Raw genomic sequence first — 19007 nt, forward strand, 5'->3', positions numbered from 1 at the left:
AGGGGCAGCGCTGGGGGTCGGATCCTCGTGAGTGACCTTGGCCATGCCCGTGTCGTGGGGCTGTGCAGGCAGCACCCCCCGTCCGCAGCGCCCGGGGGTCTCCGTTCGTGCCGCTGCCGTGGGACGGAGCGCGGCAGCCGCCCCAGCCCGGGAGTGCCGGTGCTGCGCGGGGCTGGGGCCGGAGAACGGGGTTGGGGGGGGGGGGGGGGGCGGGGGAGGGGGCCGGGCGGTGGGTACTCACCGCGGGGCTGGGGGAGGGGGGTCCCGGGGTGCCGCAGACCCGCGCGGTGCCCAGCAGGAGATGCCGGGTAGGGGGCAGCCCCCGGTACCGGGGCAGCTGCGGGGTGACGGGTCCCCAGCGCGGGGCGGGCCGGGGGATCCCGGTGCCAACTCCGGCGACGGGCGGCCTCGCCGCGGGATGCGCCCCGGGGCGCGGTACCGGGGGCGGGGTCCAGCGTCCCGCAATGCCCGGTGCAACGTTCCGGGTGCCGGTGCCTCGGCCGCCGTGTCCGTTGCCCGGTTCTGGGTACCGGTGCCCCGCCGTGCCCGGTGCTGCCGATGCCCCGCCGTTCCCGCTGCCGGATGCCGGTGCCTCCCCGTGCCCGGTGCCGGATGCCGGTGCCCCCCGCCCCGTTCCCGGTGCCGGATGCCGGTGCCCCCCGGTGTCGGGTGCCGGTGCCCCGCCGTGCCCGGTGCCGGATGCCCGGTGCCGGTGCACCCCCCCGTGCCCGGTGCCGGATGGCGGTGCTTCCCCGGTGCCGGATGCCGGTGGCCGCCCGGTGCCGGGTGCCGGTGCCCCCCCGTGCCCGGTGCCGGGTGCCGGTGCCCCGCCGTGCCCGGTGCCGGCCCCGCCCCGCGCCGCCGCGCTGCGCCGCCGCCGCCGCCCCCGCGCGCAGCCATTGCGGGCAGGCCCGGCGCTGCGGCCCGTCCGCCCGCGCTGCCCGGCGCGGCCCCGGGGACATGGTGGCGGGATGGCCCGGCCCGCCGACACCTTCCCGCTGCACCGCCTCGTCTGGCACAACCGGCACCAGGCGCTGGACAGCGCCCTGCGCTCCGGAACGGTGGGCGTCGCCGGCACCGGCACACCGGCACGGCGGGGGCACCGGCACCGAGCGCCCCCCCCCGCGCCCCGCCGCCACCGGGCAGCGGGCCCTCCGCGGGCTGGGGGGGGAGCGGAGGGGACCCGGGCACCGGGAGCGCCCGGGTGGGGGCCGGGGGGGGAGGGCAGCGCGGGCGGGCGCGGTGGGAGAATGGGGGAACCGGGGGTAGGGGGCTGGAGGCGCTGGGGGGACTGGGAGCACTGGGGGGAATGAGGGCACAGTGGGCCCAGAGCACTGGGGGGGACTGGGAGTGCTGGAGGGGCTGGGAGAACTGGGGGGGGACTGAGGACACAGAGGACTGGGAGCACTGGAGGGACTGGAGACATAGAGGGAGACTTTAGGCGCTAGGGGACTTGAAGCACTGGGGGAACTGGGGGCATAGGGGGGACTGGGAGCATGGCAAGGGACTGGGAGCACTGGGGAAAATGAGAGCATGGTGGATCCGGAGCACTGGGGGGGACTGGAGGCACTGAGAGTACTGGGGAGAACTGGGGGCACTAGGGGGACCCGGAGCACTAGTGGGGGCTGGGAGCACTAGGGAAGACTGGGAGCACTGGGGGGGACTGGGAGCACTAGGGCAGGGGGAAGTGGGAGCAGTGGAGGGATTTGGGGTACAGGGCACTGGGGGGCACAGTGCACTGGGAGCAGTAGGTGGGACTGGGAGCATAAGGGAAGACTGGGAGTACTGGAGGGACTGGGGGCACTGGGATACTAGGGGACTGTAGCACCAGGGGGCTGGAAGCAACTGGGAGCACTGGGATCGGGGTTCTACGGGTGCTGGAACAGGAGCTTTGGAAGTACAGGAAGACTGGGGGCTCTGAGGTACTGGGGCACTGGGAGAAGAGGGGACTGGGCGCACTGCGGGGACTGGTGGCACCGGGACAGGGCAACTGGGAGTACTTTAGATAGAGAAGAACTGGGAAACTGGGGGCACTGGGCCTTGGGACCATGGGGGATGCAGAGATGGGAGCAGGAGGGCACTGGGGGCGGGCACCCTGGGGGCACAGGGACGAGCTGTGGGGTGCCAGGGGGCACTGGGGTGGGGGTGGGGGTGCCTGGGAAACCCCAAGCCAGCGGCCGTGACCTTGCCTGACCGTGTAGCACGACGTGGAGCTGACGGACCCCCGTGGCCGGACCCCGCTGGAGCTGGCCGTGTCCCTGGGCCACCTGGAGTCGGTGCGGGTGCTGCTGCGGCACAACGCCAACGTGGGCCGGGAGAACGCCAACGGCTGGACAGGTACGTGGGCACAGGGGCCCCCCAGGGCGGGGGGCGCGGTGACAGGGCACTGGCTGTGCCCGGCTGATGGCGCTCCGTGCCCCAGTGCTGCAGGAGGCGGTGAGCACGGGGGACCCCGAGATGGTGCAGCTGGTCCTCCAGTACCGTGACTACCAGCGGGCGACGCGGCGGCTCGCCGGCATCCCCGAGCTGCTCAGCAAACTGCGCCGGGTATGAGCTTGCCCTGGGTGGGCACCCCCACCCCCAGGCCCACCCCCCAGCACAGGGGTCCCAGCAGGCTGGGGGCTCGGGCAGAGGGGAGCCCCTGGACCCCCTGCCAAGTCTTCCCAGGACTCCGGTCTCTTCCATGACTCCACTCTTTCCCCAGAGACCCCCTGCTTACCCTGCCCTACCAGCACCACCACCACCCCCCCCAGCACCCCACTCTCTCAGGACCTCCCGATCGCTGCCTGGGACCTCCATCCCTGTCCCCAGGACTCCCCATCTCCCCAGTAATCCCAGCAGAGCCCCCGCAGTTCCTCCAGGCTCCCCCTCACTGTGTCAGCTGGCTGCTCCATGACCCCCTCATCTCTTCCAGGCATCTGACTTCTACGTGGAGATGAAGTGGGAATTCACCAGCTGGGGTGAGTGGGGCTGGGGGCCAGGGGGGCTAGAGGGGCACCACCCCCGCTGTGCCACTGATGGGGTACACGTGCCCGCAGTGCCGCTGGTCTCCAAGGTGTGCCCCAGCGATGTGTACCGCGTCTGGAAGCGGGGCGAGAGCCTGCGGGTCGACACCACGCTGCTGGGCTTCGAGCACATGACGTGGCAGCGCGGCCGCCGCAGCTACATCTTCAAGGGTGAAGGTCAGCTCCAGCTCCGGCGGGACACCCTGGGGCCCCACATACCCTCAGGGACCCTCTAGTGACCCTGGGGAGCCCCCAGACCTCGTGCACTATGAGTACTCCCCCCATAAGGACCCCATATCACCTATAGGGACCCCCTGGGGACCGCAGTTGCCCCTCCTGGCAGTGCTAAGGACCACCTCAGCCCCCATATACCAGGGCTCTCAGTCCCCTGCCAGGACCCCCAGTTCCCCGCTGGCCCCCCCAGATACCCCTGAGATGCAGTGCCCCCAGGCTGGGGGTTCAGGGTATCATGGGGTGCCAGATGCCAACCCAGACACAGGTGGCAGGGTGGCAGTGGCAGGTGCTGACCCATGTCCCCGTGTGCAGACGAGGGAGCGGTGGTGATGGAGGTGGACCACGACAAGCAGGTGGTCTACACCGAGACGCTGGCTCTGGCCCTGCACGAGCCCGACCTGCTGCTGGCGGCCATGCAGCCCTCGGAGGAGCACGTGGCTGGGCGGCTGACGTCCCCCATCGTCTCCACGCACCTCGACACCAGGAACATCGCCTTCGAGCGGTGGGCTGCCACCCCGGGAGGGTGCTGGGGGGCACGGGGGGGGCACCATGGCGGAGCCTGGCACGGCGGGAGGGGGCTGTGCGAGGGCTGCCACAGGGGAACGGTGTGCGAAGGGGAAGGAAACGCTTGTGCAAGAGGGCGAGCGGCATGTGGGGAGCTCCCCCCTCCCCACCCCCACCCCCTGCTGCAGGGAGCTGATGCCTCCCCCCATCCTCAGGAACAAGTCAGGGATCTGGGGCTGGCGCTCGGAGAAGATGGAGGTGGTCAGCGGCTATGAGGCCAAGGTGGGCACAGCCGGGAGGGGATAGGGGGGAGGACCCCCCCTGTCCAGTGCGCACCGGGGCTGATCCTGTCCCCCGGCAGGTGTACAGCGCCAGCAACGTGGAACTGGTCACCAAGACAAGGACAGAGCACCTGTCCGACCAGGACAAGTCACGTAGCAAAGGTGACAGCCCCATCAGCCAATCAGGGGGCCCGCCTAGTGTGGGGACGTGCCCCCCCCCCCCCTCCTAGTGCAAGGCCCGCGCCCTAGTGCAAGGCCCACCCCCTTCCTGGGTGGGATGCGCCAGGCATTGGGTGCCACACTGGGTGCTGGGTGGGACATGGGTCAGGCATGGGACAGTGTGTGGGGTGTCACCCATCAGGCATGGGACACTGGGTGCTGCATGTGACGTGTCAGGTGTGGGACACCGTGGGTGCTGGGCGTGACACATCCATCAGGCATGGGGCACCATGTGGGGTGTCATCCATCAGGCGTGGGACACCGTGGGTGCTGGGTGTGACGTGTCAGGTGTGGGACAGCATGTGGGGTGTGACCCCTCAGGCGTGGGTTCTGCTGGGCATCACCCATCAGGCGTGGGACACTGCGGGTGCTGGGTATCACCTATCAGGTGTGGGACCCCATGCAGGGTGTGACCCGTGACAGCGCAGGCAACTGTGGGGGTGCTGTGCCCCCTGCCTATGCTGCACTCCTGCACCTTCCCTCTCCACCTGGCCAGGCTCCAGGACCCCCTTCCACTCCTTCCTGGGCATCGCGCAGCAACATGGCACCCACAACGGGGTGAGTGGCTGGGGGGGGGGGGTCCCCCAGGGGCTGGGGTGTCCCCCACAGTGCTGGGAATCCCCAGGAACAGGGCTGAGGGGTGCTGCTGCCGCCACAGGCGCCCGTGCTGCAGGCTGCCAGCCCCACCAACCCCACGGCCATCACCCCCGAGGAGTACTTCGACCCCCACTTCGACCTGGAGACCCGCAACATCGGGCGCCCCATTGAGATGTCCAGCAAGGTGCAGAGGTGAGGCCACCACCCCGGGGTGCCGGGGTCCCAGGGATGTGGTGCTGGGGTGACAGGGAGACGATGCAGGACGGTGACATGGCCCTAGGGTGGTGGGACCCATGGGGTTGGTGATGTGGCCCCCCGGGATGTAGCACTGGGGTGTAGGGACCCAGTGAGGGTGGTGAGCCAGTCCCTGGGAGGTGGCACTGGAGTGGCAGGGCACCGTGGGGGTGGTGACAAGGTCCTGTGGACATGACACTGGTTGTTGGGATCCTTGGGGGTGGTGGTGGGGTCCTAAGGGATGTGGCGCTGGGTGTCAGGAGCCATGGGGGTGGGGGTGGGGTCCCAGGGGCCATGGCGGGGTTCCCGTGCCCACGCTGGTGCTCGGGCAGGTTCAAGGCAACGCTGTGGCTGTGCGAGCAGCACCCGCTGTCACTGGCGGAGCAGGTGACGCCCATCATCGACCTCATGGCCATCTCCAACGCCCACTTCGCCAAACTGCGCGATTTCATCACCCTCAAGTTGCCCCCTGGCTTCCCTGTCAAGATCGGTGAGGGTGGGGTGGGGTGGGGCAGGGCAGGGTAGGGGCCTATCCAGGGGCGGGGCCACTGACCCCTGTATCCTCAGAGATTCCCCTCTTCCACGTGCTCAACGCCCGCATCACCTTCAGCAACCTCTGTGGGTGCGACCAGCCGCTGGGCTCCGTGCGGGTGTGCGCCCCTACCCAGCCCCCAGGTGCCCACCCCCCTGGCACCCAGCCCCCTGGTTCCAGAGGTGAGGCTGGGGGGCTGCTGTGGGATGTGGGGTGCCTTGGGGCTGCGGGGCTCTGGGGGTAGGGGTCCTCCCAGAGCTGGTGGCTGTGGGTGCGGGGTGCTGGGCACTGGGGGGGATGCCTGGATGTAGGGTGCTGCCGGGTGCTCTGGGGCGGGGGTGCTGGGTACCACCAGGCTGGGCATGGGGCACAGGGTGGTGGGTGCTGTGGGGTGCCATGGGCCCCCCATGGGTCACAGGGTGGTGTGGCCATGGGCTGGGAGTGCAGGGTGCTGTGGGGTGCTCAGGGGCACAGAGCACCCATGGGTGTGGGTGCCATGGGTGCAGGGTACTATGGGATGCCGTGAGGTGCCATGGGACACTGTGAGGTGCTGCCGATGTGGGGTGCCATGGGATGCCATGGGGTGCCGTTGGACACTGGGGTGCCATGGGCACGGGGTGCCATGGGGTGCTGTGGGATGGCACGAGGTGCTGTGGGACACCACAGCGTGCCATGTGATGCCACAGGGTGCCACAGGATGCTGGTGAAATGTCGGGTGCAGAGTGCTGTGGGCTGCCACAGGGTGTCGTGGGACACTGCGGGGTGCCATGGGGTACGGGGTGTTCTGGGACACCAGCAGGGTGTCACGGGACACTGTGGGGTGCCATGGGTGCCGTGGGCTGCCGCGCGGTGCTCAGGGCACCCCATGGGTGGGCGTTGCGGCAGGCTGGCCCTTCCCGTGCGAGGTGGAGGCGGGGGTGTTCGAGGTGCCAGCAGGGTACACGGTGCTGGGCGCGGGGCGCAGCGAGCCCCTGCGGGACGAGGACGACGACCTGCTGCAGTTCGCCATCCAGCAGAGCCTGCTCGATGCCGGCACTGAGACTGACCAGGTGGGACCCCCCACCCCACTCCGCTGCGGGCCTGGCTCCGCCCTCCCGCCTTGGCCCCGCCCCCGGGTGCAGGCCCCGCCCCTCAGCCCCACCCCCCGCAGGTGACCATTTGGGAGGCGCTGACCAACACCCGCCCCGGCGCTGACCCGCCGCCCTACGACGAGGCCCTGCAGCTGGAGCGGTGGGGCTGGGCCCAGGGGGCCTCGAAGGGGCAGGGTGGGGCAAGGGGTGGGGCATGGGTGTGGTCTAGAGGGGAGGGGCTGCCTGATCCCGGGTGGGTGTGGTTGTAGTGGGCGTGGCTAACAGCAGGAGTGGGTGTGGCTGTAGTGGGCGTGGCTGGCAGCAATGGTGGATGTGGCTAGCAGACAAGCAGGACCATCAGAGGGATGGGCGTGGCTATGATGGGCAGGGCTAAGAGCAGGGGTGGGCGTGACTAGCAGGTGGGCAGGGCTAACCACGGGGTGGGTGTGGTTATAATGGGCAGGGTTAACAGCAGGAGTGGGTGTGGCTATAGTGGGCGGGGATAATGGCGGGGTGGGTGTGGCTAGCAGATGGGTGAGGCCTGCGGAGGTGTGTGACTGCCCAGCGCAGGGTGGAGCTGTGAAGTAGGCGTGGCTACCTGGGGTGGGACACGGGTGGGCCGCTGTGGGCACGGCCTCGGCAAGGGGGCGTGGCCACAGCGGTTCTCCCCACAGGGCCCTGCAGGAGAGCATGCTGCTGCAGGCGGGCCCCAGCACCGACCCCCCGGCAGCCGGGACCCCCCCCGGGGCAGGCGGTGGTAGCCCCCCGGCATCCTCCGGCTACAGCAGCTTTGCGGAGCAGCTGCGGCTGGCCATGGCACTCTCGGAGCAGGAGCAGGAGGAGCAGGAGCGACGCCGGCGTGAGGAGGATGAGGAGCTGCAGCGCATCCTGCGCCTCTCCCTCACCGACAAGTAGTGCCGGGGTGCTCGTCACGGGGACAGGGACATCCCACCGGGAGGACACCCCACGCAGGGACAAGGGACGCCCCACTGGCACTGCTTCACCCAGGGACCGCCAGGCACAGCCTCACACGGGGACACCCCGGCGTGGGCACCGTCCTGTACTGGGACACCCCAACACGGGCACAGCCGGTGCCGGGGTGGCACCCCCGTGCCAGGGACCCCCCTGATGTGGGCACAGTTCCCACACGGGGGGAATTGATCCAGGGATCCTCCTACCCCCAGGACCCCCGATCCAGGGATCCTCTCCTGTCAGACTCAAACCTTAGCCCAGGGACCCTGATCTGGGGACCCCTTACCCCAGGGACACCTCTATCCCCAGGACCCCCACCCTAGGGACCCCCACCCAAGGGATCCCCCTCCTCTTCAGTGTTGTACATTGACCCCATGAGGGGCAGGACGGACCTGGGGGTCCCCGTGGGAGGTGGCTGACCCCAATGTAAAGGCACCCCACTGCGGGGGCTGTGAGGCCAGGCAGGGACCCCCAGGCCTCATTCCTCGGTAGGGGGGGGCTGGGGGTATGTATGTACATATACATATACATATATATATATACATGGATGTGTGCGGTGTGTGTCTGGCAGGGCCGCTGAGGGGGCATGGCCCAGGGGGAGAGGCCTGGGGAAATGGGCAGACCCTGCAGGATGGGCACTGGTGGGATCCCCCTTTGCCCCCCCCCAGTCCTGCCCTGTGCCCTCATTCCTTACCCCAAACATAATTTATTCAATCTATACTTGTGGAGAACCCCGCCCAGGGAGGGGGTGCCTGGCTGGGGACCCAGTGCTGAGCCGTGGGGTGACAAGGGGTTTGGGGGGGGCCAGGGCAATGGGGTGTCCGATGTGGGGTGGTGTGCCCCGCCACCAGTGTGGGGGTGAGGGTTCCTGGGCATAGGTCTGAGGCAGGGTGTCGGGGTGGGCCAGCACCCGTGGGGGCACGGCCAAGGGACCCACAGCAGTGCCAGGGTGAGGGGTTCCAGGGGGGGGGGGGGGGTCCTGGGTGCTGGGGACCCTCAGGGGTTCCTGCCTGCTGGGGACCTTGGGGGATCCGGGCTGCTGGAAGGTGAATCCTGGGGGGTCCCAGGAACATGGATGGGGGTCCAAGGTGCTGGGCACCTGGGGGGCTTCTGCCTGCTGGGAACATAGCGGGGTCTCAGGTGCTGGAGGGTGAATCTGGGGGGGTCCAGGGTCAACACGGATGGGGCTCCCGGGGCAGCACCGCTGGGGGGGTCCCGAGGACCTCGGGGAGGTCCCGCTCCGGGGAACGCCAGCCTGGGAGTTCCGGGCCCGGGACAGCCCCCCCCGCGGCCGCAGGCCGTGCCGTGCAGTGCCGTGCCCGTGCCCGTTCCCGTCCGGGCGGGGCAGCGGCGGCGCTTCCTGGTGCGGCGGGGCATGGCGCTGGTCACCGTGCGGCGGGCGGCGGGCTCCGCCGGGGGCCCCGCGGTGAGTGCGCGACGGGACGGGACCGGCGCCGGGGCTGCCCGGGGCCCCGCCGTGCGGCCGGGCCGGGGGAGCGGCTGGCGGGGGCGGGAGGCCGGTCCCGGCTCGCCCCGGCGCTCCCGTGGGAAGCGCGGCTGCCGCTGGGGCTCCCGGCAGGAGGGGGGGGTGTCCCGGCTCCCCCGGCGGGGGGGCTGTCCCTGCTGCTCCAGGCGCTCCCGGTGGGAAGTTACTGGGAGCCCAGTTGCCTCCAGCACACTTTGGGGTCTCCTCTGCTCCCGGCCGGGGGTTGCCCCGTAGTTATGTGGTGGGGGGTGGAGTGGGAGGGGTAGTTGTCCTCAGTTGCTCCCACTATTCCCAGTGCTCCCCTCACAGTGCCAGTGGCTCCCAGTGCCCCCGCCCCCCCCCAGGTAACTACTGGGCCTTATCTGCAGGTGTGCAGCCCAGAACCCCCCTGTGAGCACTTCTCCCCCGGGCAACGGCCAGCCAGGGTGGGGGGCACAGGGCAAGGACCCCCCCTGGCATCCCAAGGCTGATCCCCAGGGACATACCTCCCCAGTAGGCCCCCTCCAGGGTCCCCCCCCCGCTCCCCCCCAGGGCTCTGCCGGTGCCCCATGCTGCTGGAGGGGGTGAGTCAGGCAGGGTGTCGCTGGCCCATGGTGTGTGCTGGGGATGCTTGCTGGGCCCCCCAGGCATGGTCCATGCCCCGGGGTCATGCTCCCCGGGGGGCACTGCCCGCCCCCCCCCCCCCCCCCCCCCCAATGCTTTGCAGGAGGAAGATGCACCCAGGCGTGGCCAGCTACAGCGGCGGTGAGAAGGGGCTCCAAAGGCACAGGATGGGGTACACGGGTCACCGGGGTGGGGAGGGGACACAGCTACCCCCCTGAGGAGCATTTCCCTACCCCATGGTGCCCCAGCCCCCCAGCTCTCCCCCACCTCGGAAGAGGGCTCTGAGGGTACCCTGGCCGCAAAGGCTGGGCCCCACATCCCGCTCAGGACCCTCCTGCCCCCCAGGCAGAGCTTCGTCATGGTCAAGGGGGCTGCCCTGCTGCTGCCTGCCGAGGAGCCGCTGGTGTCTGAGCCCCCCCAAGCTGCACCCCCCGGCCAGGTCCCGGGGCGTCAGGAGCAGCACCTGCAGCTCATGATGCAGCTGCTTCGCCCCCAGGATGCCATCCAGCTGGTAGGGCACAGGGTGGTGACAGGGCTGGTGACAGTGACTGTGATGGGATGGAGATGAGATGGGGACAGTGAAGAGATGGAATGGAAAGGGGACGGTATGGGATTGGTTGAGGATTGGAGATAAGATGGTGATGGGGATGTGATAGGATGGGATAAGGACAGGATGGGGACAGCACAGGATGGGACAGGGATGGGAATGGAATGAGGACAGGGTGGGATGTAATGTGGTAGGATGTGATGTGATGGTTTGAGGATGGGGATGTGATAGGATAAGGACAGTATGGGGATGGGTAAGGTATGGGATGGGGACTGGAAGGGATGCAGTGGGGTGGGATGCAATGGGATGGGTTGAGGATGGAGATGTGATTGGATAGGCTAAGTACCAGATGGGGATGTAATGGGATAAGGATGGGGGCAGGATGGGATGGGGATGTGGTAGGATGGGGTAAGAACAGGATGGGGACAGCACACTTCAGGACAGGACAGGATGGGGATGGGATACAGCCCAGCCTGCCCTGCAGTGTGCTTGCTGCTCCTCCCCTGGCAATAGGGGGCAGATCTTGGGGGTGCAGGGGCTCCCCTCATTCCCCGCCCCAACCCTAGGCGGTGCGTCTGGAGTCGGTGCGGCCACGGCGGGTGCGGTACCTGCTGGTGGTGCGGCCGGAGGAGGCAGGAGCCGAGGGGCAGACAGCGCTGCTTGGTGTGGACTTTGCCCACGAGGGGTGAGTGGGAAGGGGGGGGGCAGGGGGGGCGGTGGATGCACCCCCTGACCTCTGCCCGCCCCAGGGCCACCCGCTGCACACTGGGCATGGTGCTGCCTCTCTGGAGCGACACCCAAGTCTTCCTCGATGGTGATGGGTAAGGGGTAGGCGGGACTTCTGGGAAAGGGAGGGGCTTATGAGGGTGGGTCTCACAAAATTGGGTGAGGCCTGTGAGTAGGGGTGGTGCTGGGGTGCCCACCCTGACCCACATGTCTCCCCACGGTGCCCAGAGGGTTCAGTGTGACATCAGGAGGACAGACCCGCATCTTCAAGCCCATCTCTGTCCAGACCATGTGGTGAGCAAGCCCCGGCTGTGACCGTGGGCAAGGGGAATGTGAGCACCACTGTGGGCACGGGGGATGTGGGTACCACCATGTTTGTGGGGGATGTGGGCACTGCTGTGGGCATGGAATGTGGGCACTGCCACAGGCATGGGGACATGGGCACTATGGTGGGCATGGGACGTGGCCACCACCATGGTCACAGAGGACATGGGCACTGCCGTGGACATGGGATATTGCCACCGTGGTGGGCACATGGGATGCAGTTACCACCATGGGCATGGGGGATGTGGGTATCACCATGATTATGGGGGATGTGGGCATCGCCATGGACACGGGGGATGTGGGCACTGCTGCTGCGAGCACACGGGATGTGGGTACCACCACGATCAAGGGACATATGGACACTGCCATGGGCACGGGGGACGTGGGCACCACCTTGTGCATGGAGGACGTGGGCACCACTGTGGGCATGGTGGACATGGGTAGCAGTGTGGGCATGGGAGGTGCAGGCACCACCATGGGCACAGCCAGGGCATGGGCATAGGGGCACTGCTGCGGGCACGTGGGAGTGGGGGTGTGGGGAGGGTTTGGGCACATGGACCATGGCCAGGAGAGGGGAAGTGACACCCACACACAGTGGGAAGTCAGGCCAGGGGGACACTGGCACGGCCCTGGTGAGATGCCCTGGCCACGGTGGCGGGGAGGAGCCGTGGGGCGGTGCTGGGGTGGTGCAGTCGCCGCAGGTGGTGTGTGGCAGGGCCGTGCTGCAGGAGTTGCACCGCGCCTGCGAGGAGGCATCCCGTGGCGGGCACATCCCTGGGGGCCCGGCGCTGGCCTGGGCCTGTGGCTACGCAGCGGCGCTGACCTCGGAGCAGAGCTGCCTCAACGAGTGGCTGGCCATGGCCGACCTGGAGTCCGTGCGCCCCGCCTCGCCCCCGCCCCTCCGGTATGCCCCGCCCCCTGCCCCACCCACAGCCCGCTGGCCAATCAACACTGCTCCTGGGCGGGGTGGGGCTTGTGGGAAAGGGGTGTGGTCATTGGATGGGGCTCGGTTGGAAGGAGGGGCGTGGTCTGTGCTCAGGGGTGGCTAATGGAGGGGACGGGGCTTCTCATCTAGGGAGGGGCATGGGGAGGAGGGGCTTGCATTTAGGGGAGGGGCTTGGGAGCAGAGGAGGTAGGGTGTGGGCAGGGCGGGGCCCGAGTGGGGCAGGTGACACGGTGATGCGGTGGTGTGGGTGCCAGGCTGGCGGTGCCGGAGCTGTCGGAGCAGGCGGTGCGGGCGCTGCTGCGGGATGTGATGGCCACCGCTGACCTGGAGAGCGTCACCTCCAAGGAGGTGGGTGCCCACAGCCAGGGGTCCTGGTGGGGAGAGCCTGGCTCGCGGGCAGGGGCAGGCAGGCAGAGGGCCGTCCCTCACCCCGTGGCGGTGCCCAGGTGCGGGAGGAGCTGGAGCGGCGCACGGGGCACAGCTTGGCTCAGCACAAGGACTTTATCGACAATGAGATGCTGCTGGTGCTGGCACAGATGGACCGGCCCTCCCACATCTTCCCACACCTCTACCTGGTGGGCAGCAGGGCGGGCAGGGTGGGCAGGGTGGGCAGGGATGTCCCCACCCCTCACCTCTGCCACCATGCAGGGCTCCGAGTGGAACGCGGCTAACCTGGAGGAGCTGCAGCAGAACCAGTGAGTGTGGAGTGGCATGGGGTCATCTGGGCTGGCGTGGTGGGGTGGGCATGGGATCGTATGGGGTGGCATATTTGGGTCGCATGGGTCATCTGGGATGGCACAGGGTGGCACAGGGCCATCTGGGACGTCAAGGTGGGGTGGCACGAAGTCATCATGGTAGGGTGGACACAGGATCGTCATGGAGTATAATGGTGGTACAAGTATGAGGTCATCATGAGATGGTCCGGTGGGGTGGGTGTGGGCTCATCATGGGACACTGATGGTGTAAGTATGGGGTCACTGTGGGACACCCATTGGGGTGGGCATGGTGTCCTTGGAGGGCACACAGCAGGGTGGGCACGGGGTCACCATGGGCCATTAGTGAGGTGGGTGCAGCAGGACTGTGGCACCATGGTGGGGTGGACGTGGGGCACCGGGAGCATCCATCAGGGTGGGCATGGTGGCGTGATGGGGCTGGTGGCAGGTGGGCATGGGGCACTGCGGGGCACCCCATAGAGTACAGGCCGAGCCCCAACCCTGCATGCTGGCTGTGCCCCCTGCCCGTGGCACCACAGGGTCACCCACATCCTGAATGTGGCGCGGGAGATCGACAACTTCTTCCCTGCGCTGTTCACCTACATGAACGTGCGGGTGTATGACGAGGAGACAGCCCAGCTCCTGCCCCACTGGAATGACACCTTCCTCTTCCTCTCCCGCGTCCGGTCAGTGGGGCCAGGGCAGCCCCAGGGCACGGGGCGGGGGGACATCAGGGGCATACAAGGGGGGGCCAGGGTGTGAGGTGCATGGAGGGGCAGGGGCTGGAGGCAGCAGCAGGCTGGGTGGGGGATGGGGGGGGTGTAACTGGTCAGGTGTCTTGATGACTGAGGCGGTGGGGGACATCGGGGCACTGGGAGTCCTAGGGACAGTGGGAGCTCTGGGGCATTGGGTCTGTGGACATTGGGGGTCCCGGGGGCCAGGGAGTCCTGGGGACATGGGGAGCCCTGTGGCACTAATGCCCTGGGGACAGTGGTAGCACTGGGGAAAGGGGACCAATGGGCACAGGGAGCACTGGGGACATGGGGAACCTTGGAGCACCGATGACACTGGGAACAGGGGACCCATGGGGCATGGGGAGCACTGGGACACTGGTGCACTGGGGACAGTGGGAGCCCTGGGACATGGGATCCCTGGGGACACGGGGAGCCCTGGGACATGGGGTCCCTGGGGACATGGGGAGCACCGGGAGCTCAGTGGCAGTGCGGGTGGGTGCTGCAGGGCCGGTGGGGGCCGGGTGCTGGTGCACTGCCGCATGGGGCTGAGCCGCTCGGCAGCCACGGTGCTGGCCTACGCCATGAAGGAGTTCGGGTGGCCCCTGGAGCGGGCGCTGCGGCACGTCCGGCACTGCCGCCCCGGCGTCCTGCCCAACCCCGGCTTCATGCGCCAGCTAGACTTCTACCAGGGCATCCTGCAAGCCAGGTGGGTGGGGCGAGGGGTGGGGTGGGACACGCCCATGAGTGGGGTGGGTGGGGCCGGTGCAACTCTGCCCCTATGTGCAAGAGAGGGCGTGGCCTTCTGTGACCACACCCCCTTGGGCTGGGCAGGGTTGGCTTTGACTGTGACCGCTTGGGTGGTGTGGGTGGAGCCTGTTGTGGCCACGCCTCTTTTCCCATGGAATGGGCAGAATTTCCTATGCCCACGCCCTTTTTGTGGTGGTGGGTGTGGCTTCCTATGACCACGCCCATCTGGTAGGGGTAAGCTTCCTATGGCCACGCCCCTTTCATGTGGCCAGGTGGGGCTTCCTGTGGTCACACCCCTTTTGTGAGGGGTAGGCGGGGTTTCTGTGGCCGTGCCCCAGTGGGCGGGGTGGCCACGGAGGCGGAGCTTGTGGGACCCCTGCTCCACCACAGAAGGGGCGTGGGCCGCTGCTGACAGTAGGTGTGTGGCAGCCGGCACAGCAGCCTGTGGGAGCCCCGGGCGGCCGAACAGGCAGCCCAGCCCCAGCCAGGCCCGGAGGCCAGCCCAGGAGGCCTGTCCCCGGCCCCCTCCCCGCAGCCCGCTGAGGAGGTGAGTGGGGGGGGCCTGCTGGGGACCTCCCGGCGCCCCCGCATCTCCCTCTGCGCCGTCATGCGGAGCATTAGCCAGCTGGAGCCCCCTGAGCCCCCCGAGCTGCCAGGGGAGCCCCTCGCCGAGGAGGTGAGTGCGGGGCAGGAGGTGACCGGAGGGGCTGGGGGCACAGAGCTGTGGCACTGGCTGAGCCCCACAGTGTCCCCCCCTCCCCTGCAGGTGTTCGAGGCCACGAAGGCAGCAGCAGGGGGTGATGTGGTGGGGGTCCAGCCCAACCCCCGGCCCTCCTCTCGGCCCCGCCGTGTGGTACGCCAGGCCAGCCTGGATGGTGGCCCTGCTCCCGCCGAGGACCCCTCCCCTACAGCTGACCCTGCCCCCCATCTCCCCTCCACTCCCCCCCTTACTCCGTAACCCTGTAGGGGGTGGGGCAGCCCGCTGCTATGCCCCCCGGGGACCAGCTGCCACCCGCACCAGCAATAAAGAGTGGAAATGGCTGCCCTGGCGTGGGTCCTGCCTGCGGGGGTCTCTGCAAGCCCCAGGGACAAGCGTGGGACCCTCCCGCCAGGCCCTGCCCAGCTGCGGGGCATAGGCCACTGCTCAGCTTGCCGTCAGTAGCGGCCAGAATGAACACGATGGCACTGAGTGGGAAAGGGACAGCGGGTGTTGCGTGCTGCCCTGGCGCGCAGCGGCGAGACGCAAGCACGACGCTCGGCCGCCATCTTGTGCGTTGGGCGGGCGGGGCGCGCATGCGCCGGGGGGCAGGGCGGGAACTGCAGCTCCCGGCGGGCCTTGCGCGGGATGGGGCCTTGCGCTTGCGCGCCGGGTCCTTCCGGGTTGCTACGGCAACGCGCGCAGGCCTGCCTCAGCCCCAGCGGCCTGGGCCGCGGCCGGGACAGGCCCGGGGACCGGCCGCGGAGGAGTGAAGCGGCGCAGGGAGCTGGCAGCCCGCTGTAGTTGTAGCGGCGGGGCAGGCCGGGCGCTGGGGAGGCGGTGGGGGCAGGCTGTCATGGCGCGCCCCCAGGTATAAGAGGCCGTTTCATGGTGTCCAAGCCACAGCCCAGCGGGAGTGGGGCTCAAGCCGCAGGAGGAGGCCGGGGTGGGTGGTAGCAGGGGCAAGGGCACCCCCCCGGGCAGCAGCAGGAGCCAGGCCCAGGCAGGGACAGGGGCCTGCAACTTCAGCACAGTGGATGAGGGCACCTGGCAAGCCAACTGCTGTTGCTCCTGCAGCGCCTCAGCATCGATGGCTCCCTCACTGAGCTCTCTGAGTGCGTGAGCTTGGCCCACAGGTGAGGGCAGGCAGGAGGAAAGCCACAGACCTGGCTGCCTGCTACTGATCAGCCTGACAGCTGGGAGGGCAGAGCTGCAGGGCACAGCCTGCCCTGGGCTGGGAGGGAGGGCAGGTGTGCTGGCAAAGCTATCGATCGGGGATCTTCTTGAGGCTGGAAGAGCCAGCGTGAAGCCACACATGGAGCTAGAAGGTTGCACGTTGCCTCTGACTGTGAGGGCCTGCATTGAGGAGCGGTGTCCTGACTGGAGCCTGCTCTGAGGCTGTTGCTTTGGCCAGGACCCATCCCAGAGTCTTCCCCCCAACTCCAGGGAACCCACCACTCTGCACCCAGAGAGCTGCTGCAGTCTGCCCAGAGCCCTCACTGGCTTGCAGCCCACCGGGAAAGACCTGACTTGAGCAAGAGCCTTGGCGCTGCTGGGCTGTGCTGGCACCCTGACCTTTGCTCTGCTCTTGTCAGTCACATCTCACAGCCATTGCTGTGGAAGGGGCCAGGCAGGGCACTCGTAGCACAGGCACTGGGCACAGCAGCAACCTGGGCCCCAGGGTGGGGGGACCTCTTCATATCCCCTCCCCACAGGGGGACATGGGACAGAAGAGATACGGGTCACGGGGCAGAGCAAGGGGCCCCAGCACTGCCACAGGCTGTGCAGAGACTCCTGCGGGTGTTTTTTGGAGATAAGACAAACCTTGTTTTCTTCTTTGAGCCTTTCCTCACTTTGCCGTGGCTTGGGATCTTGAGCACCACCCACATACCTTTGGATGCTTTTTGGGTGGGTTTTACTACCTCCCTCTCCCAACCCTCTGCCACTGCAAGGAGCCTGAAAACCCCCCTCCCACAGGCAGAGGGAGCTCAGCTGTGGCGTCTGCAGCCACCGAGCGTAGCAGGACCGCGGCATAAAGTTGGACTCTGAAGGGTTAGGGCAGAGAAAGTGGGATGAGGTCTGGTGACCCCCCTTGGAGAGCCCCCCACTGGCTGCCTCCTTCCACCTGACCCCAGGGCCCTGCTCGGGGTAACACTGGGCTGGCTGGGCATGGAGCGCTTACCTCTTAGGGATCTGAATGCCCCTGTCCTGTTCCCAGTGGGAAAATCATGTCCCCCAAGTGGAACGAGTTCAAGAGCCTGAAGCATCTCTAGTGGGACAAGATCTGGCTGAATGATGTGATCCGGGGGGCTTGGTACCTGCAGTGTGAGTGGGCCTGGTGCTGTGAGCAGCCCCCCACCCCATCCTGCCTGCCCCCCCTCTCAGGACATGGCCTGGGCTACTGCCGGGTCCAGCTCTCCACTGCTCAGCTGCAGGCTTGGCATAGAACAGATTCATTTTATTGATTAAGCAACATTAAAAGCTAATAAATTAAGTTATCAATAAATAATAACAAACACATCCTATTATTAATTTATGATTGAATGATTCCGCACAAAACAAAGCTACTAATTATGGCTCTTAATGTTACGAATCCCACAGGACTGCAGTTGAAATGACAGCTCTATCACTCCTCCCTTCCTACTGCCTGGGAGGGAAGGGTCCAGTCTGAGTCCTGATGGCCGGGGGGCACTGTCCCTGCCAGGCCTGGCTCTGCAAGTCAACAGCACTGCAATCCGCAGTCACCTGCACCCCTAATATCAGAACATTCCCCCTGTGCTGACCGGTGCCTGATTTTATACCTTATTCTCTATTTTTTCCATTTCTGGGCCCTTTTTGCTACACTTCCACCTTCCTTTTGCCAGCCAAACAGCCTGTTCCTAATAACTTTTTCTCTGTGGGTCCCAATTTTGTTTCATCCATTCCCAAGTCCGATGTTTTTATATTACTACATAGGTAGTATGGAATACACAGGATTCCAGGTGCAGCTACCTAGGAACAGGTGGCTTTGCTAGTGTCCACCCCTCCCTTTTCCCCCTGAGCCCTGGGGTGTGTTGGTGCCTACCAGAGTGGCACAGCCCAGGCACAGGAGAGGAGAGCAGTGAAATCGTCCCTCTTCCCTTCTCCCCACAGATGTGGAGGACAGGAGGAATCCTGCCTGCAACTTTGTGGTGCTGCTGGAGGCTGGGGACAGGCAAGAGCACTGTGGTCTAGTGCTGAGCCTCCACGGTCCCCCAGACCCTGACAACACTGCAGCTCCCATGGGGTGCTGTGTCATGTCACAGAGTCACAGCATGGTCAGGGCTGGAAGGGACCCCTGGGGGTCACCCAGCCCACCCCCCTGCTGAAGCAGCTCCCCTAGAGCAGGCTGCACAGAGCCGCGTCCAGGCGGGTTCCAACGTCTCCAGAGAAGGAGACCCCTCGGCCTCTCTGGGCAGCCTGGCCCAGGGCTCTGCCACCCCCGAGGCAGAGAAGTTCCTCCTCACATGCAGATGGAAGTTGCCGTGTTGCCGTTGGTGCCCGTTGCCCCTTGGCCCGTCGCTGGGCACCGCTGAAAAGAGCCTGGCCCCGTCCTGCTGGCACTCGCCCTTAAGGTGTCTGTAGGCATTGATCAGAGCCCCTCGGTCTTCTCTCCTCCGGGCTGAGCAGCCCCAGCTCTCCAGCCTTTCCTCATCAGGGAGATGCTCCATCCCCTCATCATCCCCACAGCTTCTGCTGCCCCATCCCCAGTAGCTCCCTGTCTCTCTGGAACTGGGAGCCCAGCACTGGGCACAGCATTCCAGATGTGCCTCACCAGGTCAGAGCAGGGGGAGAGAATCACCTCCCTCGACCTGTTG

At 67.3% G+C, this 19007-nt stretch overlaps 2 protein-coding genes across 5 annotated transcripts; both read left to right on the plus strand.

The window, feature by feature from the left end:
• Positions 1-879: 879 nt before the first annotated feature.
• Positions 880-8169, plus strand: ANKRD13D (ankyrin repeat domain 13D). Of its 3 annotated transcripts, none has more exons than XM_037403224.1 (15): positions 880-1061; positions 2202-2337; positions 2423-2547; positions 2915-2960; positions 3039-3182; positions 3552-3741; positions 3959-4025; positions 4105-4186; positions 4740-4801; positions 4902-5032; positions 5407-5564; positions 5642-5788; positions 6492-6655; positions 6742-6836; positions 7351-8169. In XM_037403224.1, exons 1-15 carry the CDS (start codon positions 972-974, stop codon positions 7589-7591), a joined length of 1878 nt encoding a protein of 625 aa, XP_037259121.1. In that variant the 5' UTR covers positions 880-971; the 3' UTR covers positions 7592-8169. The 3 variants fall into 3 exon arrangements, with proteins under 3 accessions (XP_037259121.1, XP_037259122.1, XP_037259123.1); XM_037403225.1 differs by having other exon boundaries at positions 6757-6836; positions 7351-8168; XM_037403226.1 differs by lacking the exon at positions 880-1061 and having other exon boundaries at positions 2232-2337; positions 2431-2547.
• Positions 8170-8981: 812 nt separating this feature from the next.
• SSH3 (slingshot protein phosphatase 3) lies at positions 8982-15515 on the plus strand. 2 transcript variants are annotated; one of them, XM_037403198.1, is made up of 14 exons: positions 8982-9074; positions 9841-9878; positions 10083-10248; positions 10851-10969; positions 11034-11105; positions 11239-11304; positions 12050-12238; positions 12535-12628; positions 12727-12855; positions 12929-12975; positions 13533-13679; positions 14233-14433; positions 14904-15150; positions 15241-15515. In XM_037403198.1, the coding sequence occupies exons 1-14, from the start codon at positions 9024-9026 to the stop codon at positions 15430-15432; spliced, it is 1758 nt and encodes a 585-aa protein (XP_037259095.1). In that variant the 5' UTR covers positions 8982-9023; the 3' UTR covers positions 15433-15515. The 2 variants fall into 2 exon arrangements, with proteins under 2 accessions (XP_037259095.1, XP_037259096.1); XM_037403199.1 differs by lacking the exon at positions 11034-11105.
• The last annotated feature ends 3492 nt before the right edge of the window (positions 15516-19007 follow it).

Source organism: Falco rusticolus, chromosome 10 (assembly GCF_015220075.1).
Source record: "Falco rusticolus isolate bFalRus1 chromosome 10, bFalRus1.pri, whole genome shotgun sequence".
Lineage (NCBI taxonomy): Eukaryota > Metazoa > Chordata > Aves > Falconiformes > Falconidae > Falco > Falco rusticolus.